The sequence below is a fragment of the Hypanus sabinus genome, chromosome 1 (assembly GCF_030144855.1).
Source record: "Hypanus sabinus isolate sHypSab1 chromosome 1, sHypSab1.hap1, whole genome shotgun sequence".
In the NCBI taxonomy this organism is placed as follows: Eukaryota; Metazoa; Chordata; class Chondrichthyes; order Myliobatiformes; family Dasyatidae; genus Hypanus; species Hypanus sabinus.
In genome coordinates, this window is record NC_082706.1 from 35,713,582 (window position 1) to 35,721,146 (window position 7,565).

Sequence of the window (7,565 nt, forward strand, 5' to 3'; positions counted from 1 at the left end):
ACAGAATATTTACCATAAGGTGGGCTTAATGAGGGTACTTAAGCTATATCCAGTCTGAACAGTTACTTTGCTCAATGATTTCAAATATAAGGATCTAAATTACACTTTGAAAAGTTTATTTCTAAAGATATGAACATTAACACAGGCATTAGATTTACAGAATTGCTTGTAATGACAAAAGCCACTCATGGCTCAACATTCAACATTTATTACAAGTCATCAGCTTTACAAATGTAAGCTTCATCCAATCTTTCCACAGTAGAATTCGTCATAAGTTTTTAAGTCTCTGGTCCATTTATTTTGCATACTGTGTGAAATAGATTTGGCACTGATTCTATATTAATATAATTTCATTCAGTAATTTTGCCTTTACTAGTCAAAATTTTGTGAAACTTCTTGCTGTCCTTAATTTGCTGTTACACTGGCTTCCTAGCTGGAGAATCCACTTCTCTCAACTCGTTTATATGCTGTACTATAGAAACATGACTCGGCTCTATTAGACTGGCACAAATGTGCTTTTGTAAATGGTAGTTTTGTATCCCATCAGAAATTCCACATTGATTACAATTTTATGTTGACTAAGCTCTCTTAACTAACATTGTTCCAACTTTTAATGTATAGATTGGCTGAAATTATTTTTAAAAAGACTTTGAATAATGTGGTCGAGCCAGGCTTGAAAAGTAGCTCTTCCCTTCTCTGCATTTTCTCTTCCAGCATCCTCTACTGGCTTAATGCATAATGGGAACAATCAGTAATTGACAGCAGACACGCTAAAAATCCACCAGGGAGTAGCTTTGGTTAACTACATAGAAAGAAAACAGAAGTTTTTGAGATGACAGCACATTTTCTATTAATAAACATGTTGCATTTAGTACATAAACTACTGACATTAGTGACTGAAATAACTTTTGTCGAAACAGTTACTTCCATTTGGACCCCCTAAAACCAAAGGCTCACTCTTCTTGTAGGACTAAGGTTACTGCACTTTAGTGAGTGCACTGCTTCTTAGTAATGAAGCACCAGACTTTTTGGATTCACATATGACTTCATAAGATTATTGATATCCAAATTAATTAAGATTGGAAAACAAATATAATTGATCAGTCATTATAATTCTAATGTAAAATTTATTTCATAGTTAACTGGTAAAACAATTGATTAAAAAGTTGCATGATTAAATTCCTATTTCAGTCCAGCCTCATTAATATTTCTGTATCAGATGGGTCCCATTGTATATCTTCACATTACATTCATTAAATTAATAAACTTTTGATGTCAGAATCAAATGTTTGAGGTGAACAATGTTGATATTTTTTCACATCAACTAATGTACAAAAACCTGTGTATTAAACAGCTCTGTCAAGGTTTGCGTGAATTGGAAGAAAATGAAATTCTCCCAGTTTTTTCCGCTTTACCTCTTCATCTTCCTTTGTTATTTGACCAATTTTAACTTTTGATACAAGGCGCATTGAATGTTTACTATGTTAAAAGGTGCTGTATAGATGAAAGATTTTTAAATAATTTCTAAACCCAATCTAATAAAGTGCTTTTTCTATCTTTGTGACATTAGGGAAGGGCAATAGGCTTCTACCAATGACAATCAAACGTTGAATATTATGTAGTCAGAAGCACAACTGGCTGTTCACAATATAGATTTGTCTATTAACCCCCTCCCCCTAACAAATGTTGATAGGCTCCCTTAAACTCAGGACTGGCACTTTTCAACTGAATGAATGAAAAAATATTTCCTGGTATTAAGACACTGTACAGTGAGAATGAATAGGTGACAATAAACTATGAGAATAAAGGTTTAGAGACAGTCTCCTTGTCTAAAGTAAGAAACTTGCCAGTTAAAACCCTTTTAAAAATAATTTGAACTTATTAATTACTTATGAAATGAAACATAATTTTAGATTGTTTAAAAGCTCTGGAGGAAAACAACTTAAAATGTACCTTTCAAATTTAGATTTATTTTAGTTTAAAAAGATACTGCCTCTTTAAATAGTTGTGAAAATGTATTTTACTTACATGGAAGGATTTGCATCTCCCCCACCCATCTGCAGAAGGCTACTATCATCCCTTGAATAGCAAGGGAGCAGAAAACTCAGCAAACGTCTGACTTTAAGATGACTGCAACTCCTGACCTCCATTTCACCAGCAAGCATTGAGCTGAGTTGCACAAATGATAAGTGGTCAGAGAGGAGAGGCAGCTGCTCTAGGTAAAAATCTACTAAGGTAAAGTACAAATTCAAAGAATCAAATGATGATAGACTTAAAAGTGAAAAATTGTAATATGTCCTGCTAATCAAGGTGTGTATGCAGGGGGAGGTTGGAACTGATTAACAATCTCATATTCCACTGGATATGGTTCGTTCTCTTCCATTTCTGAGAGCAGTTCCAGAGCTTGTTCTTCTTCTTCTGTTGGGTAGTGTCGCAAGAGGTTAGCAGCTGTTGCTAAGATGGATGCTCCTCCAGCTCCTGCCACCAAATAAAAGCTGACTGCAAAGGTCACGTAGACACGAGAGCCGTGATATTTCTTGTGTTGCTGCTGAAGTGCTAAGATCAGCTCTGATGCCCAGTAGCAGAACCCTATCACTGTGGCACATTGAAGAACTGTAATAACAAAGAAAGCCAGTGAGTGCAGCATTGAACAGACATGTTACATCCCCTGTAACTCTCACAATAGAGCGGTGTTCTGACTATATTAAAGATGATAGATGATAACAGACTTATTCAATGTTTGTAACTGAGGGAATATCCTCAAGATAATTTACTCTATGGTACCCAAACAGCCTTAACCACTTCCTATTAGCATAGTGATGGTGGGGAATTTGCACTGCATGTTAATATTTATTTTTCAAGATTCAGTGCAGAATCGGCCCTTCGAGCTGCACTGCCCAGCAACCCAATTTAACCCAACCCTAATCACAATGACCAATTAACCTACCAACCGGTACATCTTAGGACTGTGGGAGGAAACTGGAGCACCCATAGGAAACCAATGTAGTCACGGAGAAAATGTACAAGCACCTTACAGACAGTGGGGGGAAATGAACCAAGGTCACTGGTACTGGAAAGCATTGTGCTAACCGCTATACTACCGTGTCAAATTGACAAATCATCATGTGATCAAGGGTGCTATCAGCTCTCAGTAACATACTGATTATTTAACAATTCACCACCAGAGTTCCTGAGCATATCTTATTTTTGTTTCACTTTCAAAATGAGTGTGCAAGTAGCAAAAATAAAGCCACACCCTACTTCAGTAAATGTAAAAATACATAGTTTTGCTTCAACAGACCTGTGAGAATATGTGCAAATGCGTATCTGCGAGTAATCTTCAGTGCTGGGTGTTTTGGTCCAAACACATCGAGCAAAAAGGCTGACAAACTGCAAATAATCCCCAGGAAACAGAAGGCACCGATGACCCGCAGCAGCAGCACAGTCTGAGAATTCATACAGTATTCTGTAGAAAATGAAAGTGGGTTAATCTCCACATGCAAGACAACACAAATATGCAAAGTAATCTTCCACAGAAATATCAAGAACAAAAATAATTTAAAAACTACATCCTGTTTGACATTCATTTATGACTAATTCCAAGATTAAGCAATTGGTGCTGTTTTAGATTTGGGAATTAGTCCATATTTCTTTAGACACAGACACCTGCTCAACCATTTCTTTTGGCAGCTCACTCTATACACTGACCACCTTCTGAGTGGAAAAGTTTCCTTTCAGATTCATGTTAAATTTCTCCCCTCGCCTGAAAGCTATGTTCTCTAGCTTTTTTAATTCCCCAAAGAGTGCACATTCACCGTATCTGCCCCTCATGATTCTATCACCTCTCATTCTCCTACACTCCAATGAATAAAGATCTAACCTGCTCAAATCCTCTTTGTAAACCAGTAAATCTCCTGTGCACTCTTCACTGGCAACTTTCCTGAGCATGGTATTCCAAATATGGCCCCACCAACGCCTTGAACAACTTATATACTCAGATATCCTAACTAATGAAGGTAAGTGTGCCAAAAAGCTTTCACCACCCTGTACCAACACTTTCAGGGAACTCCTAGGTCCCTCTGTTCTCCCTAAAGTCCTACCATTTACTGTGAAAGTCTTATCCTCATTTCCCAAAATGCAACATTTCACACTTATCTAAATTAAACCCAAAATACAATTCATTGGTCCACTTATCCAGCTGATCAAAGATACTTCATAATTTCTGATACCACCTTCACTGTCACCAATTATTGTATCATTTGCAAACTTAGTAAGCATATGTAAATCTTCATCCAGATCATTAATATAGATGATCAAACCCTGGAGAACACCATTAGTTTTGAGCCTCCGGTCTGAAAAAACAACCTTCTACCATCACGTGCTGCTTCCTAGCATCAAGCTAGTTGAAAGTAAAGTTATTATGGAAGTATATATATGTCACCATAAAGAACTCCAAGATTCATTACTCAATAAATCCAATAACCATAATAGAATCAATAAGACTACACCAACAGAGCAGACAACTAGTGTGCAAAAGAAAACATACTACAAATACAAAGAGAAAGCAAAAAAAAAATAAACGATAAATATCAGGAACATGAGATGAAGAGTCCTTGGTTGTGGGAACAATTCAGTGATGAGGCAAGTGAAGTTATCCCCTATGGTTCAAGAGCCCGATGGTTAAGAGGTAAACTTGGAACCTGGTGGTGTATGTCCTGAAGTTTTTGTACCTCCTTCTTGATGGCAGCAGTGAGAAGAGAGAATGACTTGGTGGTGGGGATCTGTGATGATGGATGCTGCTTTCCTGTGACAATGTGCCCAATGGTGGGGAGGGGCTTTACTGATGATGGACTGGGCCGTATCCACTAATCTTGTAGGATTTTCCATTCAAGGGCATTGGTGTTTCCATACCAGGCTCTGATGTAGCCAGTTAATATACTCTCCAGAGGTTTGTCAAAGTTTCAGATGTCATGCCAAATATTCGCAAACTTTTAAGAAAGTAGAGGTGGGGCCGCGCTCTCTTTCTAATTGCACTTGGAAAGGCCCTGTGAAATAATAACACAGGAATTTAAAGTCTCTGACCCTCTCCACCTCTGATCCCCTGGTGAGGACTAGCTTATAGACCTCCGTTTTCCCCCTCCTGAAGTCAGTAATCAGCTCCTTTGTCTTGCTGGCTTTGAGTAAGAGGTTGTCGTGGCACCACTGTCAGATTTTCAATCTCTCTCCTATATGCTGATTTGTTACCACTTTTGATTTGGCTGATGACAGTGATCATCAACTAACTTAAATATGGCATTGGAACTGTGCTTTGCCTCACAGTCATAAGTACAAAGTGAGTAGAGCAGGGGGCTAAACACACAGCCTTGTGGTGCACCTGTGTCAATGGAGACCACTGAGGATGATGCCAATCTGAACCAATCTGAACTGAATGGAAATCAAGTGAGGAAATCAATAATTGCACAAGGAGGTATTGAGGTAAAGATCTTGAAGCTTATTGATTAGTTTTGAGGGGATGATGGTATTGAATCATCTGTTGTTGATAAGGAGCAACCTGATGTTTGCATCTTTACTGTCCAGATGTTGTATGGTTGAGCGAAGAGCCAATGAGATGGCATCAGTAGTGGATGTGTCAGCAAATTGGAGCGGATCCAAATTTCTTCTCAGCATATTTCATATGTTTCATCATGAACCTCTCAAACCATTTCATCACTGGATGATAGTCATCAAGGAAGGTCAGCCTGTTCTTCTTAAGCACCAGTGTAAATGGAGCCTGCTTAAAACAGGTGTGGACCCCAGATTGCTGAAGTGAGAGGTTAAAGATCTCAGTGGACGCTCCAGCCAGTTGATCAGTACAGGTCTTTTGTACTCGGCCAGGTACCCCATTTGGGCTGGATACTTTCCGTGTGTTCACCCTCATGAAGGATGTTCTCACACAGGCCTCAGAGACTGAAGTCACAGGATCAATGGGGCTGTTTCCAATTAGCCCAATCCCTTTGGATGCCATTTGATCTAACTTTTCATAGCAACCTATCATGTGGAACCTCAAACCCTCACAGAAGCCCCAGCAAATTACACCTACCACCCTTCTTGGTTCATCAGTCTTCTTGGTTACTATGAAAAAAAACTCAAATTTGTGAAACACAAGTCTATGTAGCTGGGTAAATGAGCTACATTCCAAGCTCTATTGAAAAAATGCGACCTAGATAAATTGAACCTTTCAACATTTGGTTCATCGCCTTATGGATCATAGCTCTTCAAATATTTATTATTTTTAAATGTGATGGGGTACCTAGCTCTCAGACCCAAAATACGCTGGATGAAACAGAGTCTGAGAATTATCTTAAATATCTGTCCCTTGTTTTGTCTTCCCTCGGTAATCTAGGACCCACATGATTTTATACATTTCCCAGAAATAGTGGGAAACATAGGCCCTGGGTGAATGAGGGGTGGAAATAAGTAGGCATTTAAAATTAAGCTTTAGAAATCACAAAAATTAACACACAGGCACAGCAAGCCATTTGTCCCTATTCAAAGCAACAGCAAAGATGTTTTTCTGCAATTACACAGGGACCCAACAGCACCAATTGTTCGATGGTCTGGGCTATTTAAGGCCATAAAAACAAGGGACTGTCATAAAGGCTCAACAGATTATTCATGGAATTGTTCTTTTGACAGGAGTTAAACTGACAAACCCTATTCTCTCCAAAGAATAGAAGAATGAACTTCCAGCACATTAAAAAAAGTACAAAACTCATACCGAGTTCAAAAGGATAGTGTAGGGATTAAGTTTCACCTAGCTTGGGGCATTTAGAACCAAAGCTTGCAGTCTCAAAATAGTTTGACGTTCAGGATGGAGAAGGAACTTCTTCAGTCAGAGAAATTCCATGCAGAAGATTGCGGAAGACCGTTAATGATAGATAACTTGATAATTATTACTAATAATTTTTGGACACATACAAGAGGTCAGTATACAAAAATAGCAAAAGTAAAGCATCTTAATGGATAAGCAATCACAACCGATTGTCAGGAACTGCGGGGGAGAGGGAGCTCCGGGAAATGAGGAGATCTCTACAGCCCGGGGCACAAAGACACCGCGAGTGAGCAGGAAGTCCGGCGATGGCCCGCCCAGCCTCTCCCATCCCATTACCTTCCAACAGAGCCGAATCCAAGTTGCCCAAGACATCGGCCACGCCGAGCTCCTGCCTCTGGCACACGCCCCCGTGGGCGCGCAGCCAGGCAGGCTCCGCCAGCGCCGTGCACAGGGCGGTCACCGAGAGCGCGCCGGGTACCGCCGACGCCAAGCTCCGCTCCGTGTGCTTGGGGAGTGCGCCCCCGGCGCCGGGTCGCCTCCGCGTCCCCGATAGACCCGACCCCGACGGCCCGTACATGTTTCCCCGTTCCTCGCCGGGCGATTAATGGCAGAAACCGACCCGGTAATCGGCGGCCGGCACCGGCCAAGCTTCCCACCTTGCCAGCGGAACCGAGCACTGACACCGGATGTGACGCCTGTTTGGGGGCGGAGTGGGAGAGGAAAGCAGACCTACGATTGGCGTCGCGACACGAGT

General features: G+C 40.4%; 1 protein-coding gene across 1 annotated transcript; it reads right to left on the reverse strand.

Moving 5' to 3' along the window:
* Window positions 1-99: 99 nt before the first annotated feature.
* Window positions 100-7,520, reverse strand: tmem127 (transmembrane protein 127). The gene is made up of 3 exons (XM_059967302.1): window positions 7,148-7,520; window positions 3,302-3,466; window positions 100-2,613 (listed from the first exon to the last, which is right to left on the reverse strand). Exons 1-3 carry the CDS (start codon window positions 7,386-7,388, stop codon window positions 2,306-2,308), a joined length of 714 nt encoding a protein of 237 aa, XP_059823285.1. The 5' UTR covers window positions 7,389-7,520; the 3' UTR covers window positions 100-2,305.
* Between the last annotated feature and the right edge of the window lie 45 nt (window positions 7,521-7,565).

Bases quoted from the DNA above. Each gene is read 5' to 3' on its own strand.
- tmem127 (XM_059967302.1), bottom strand. From the start codon at position 7,388: ATGTACGGGCCGTCGGGGTCGGGTCTATCGGGGACGCGGAGGCGACCC. The intron at 3,467-7,147 runs GTAATGGGATGG...CATTTTCTACAG, and splicing joins GGATTCGGCTCTGTTGGAAG to AATACTGTATGAATTCTCAG. The intron at 2,614-3,301 runs GTCTGTTGAAGC...TTGTTATTACAG, and splicing joins ATTTGCACATATTCTCACAG to TTCTTCAATGTGCCACAGTG.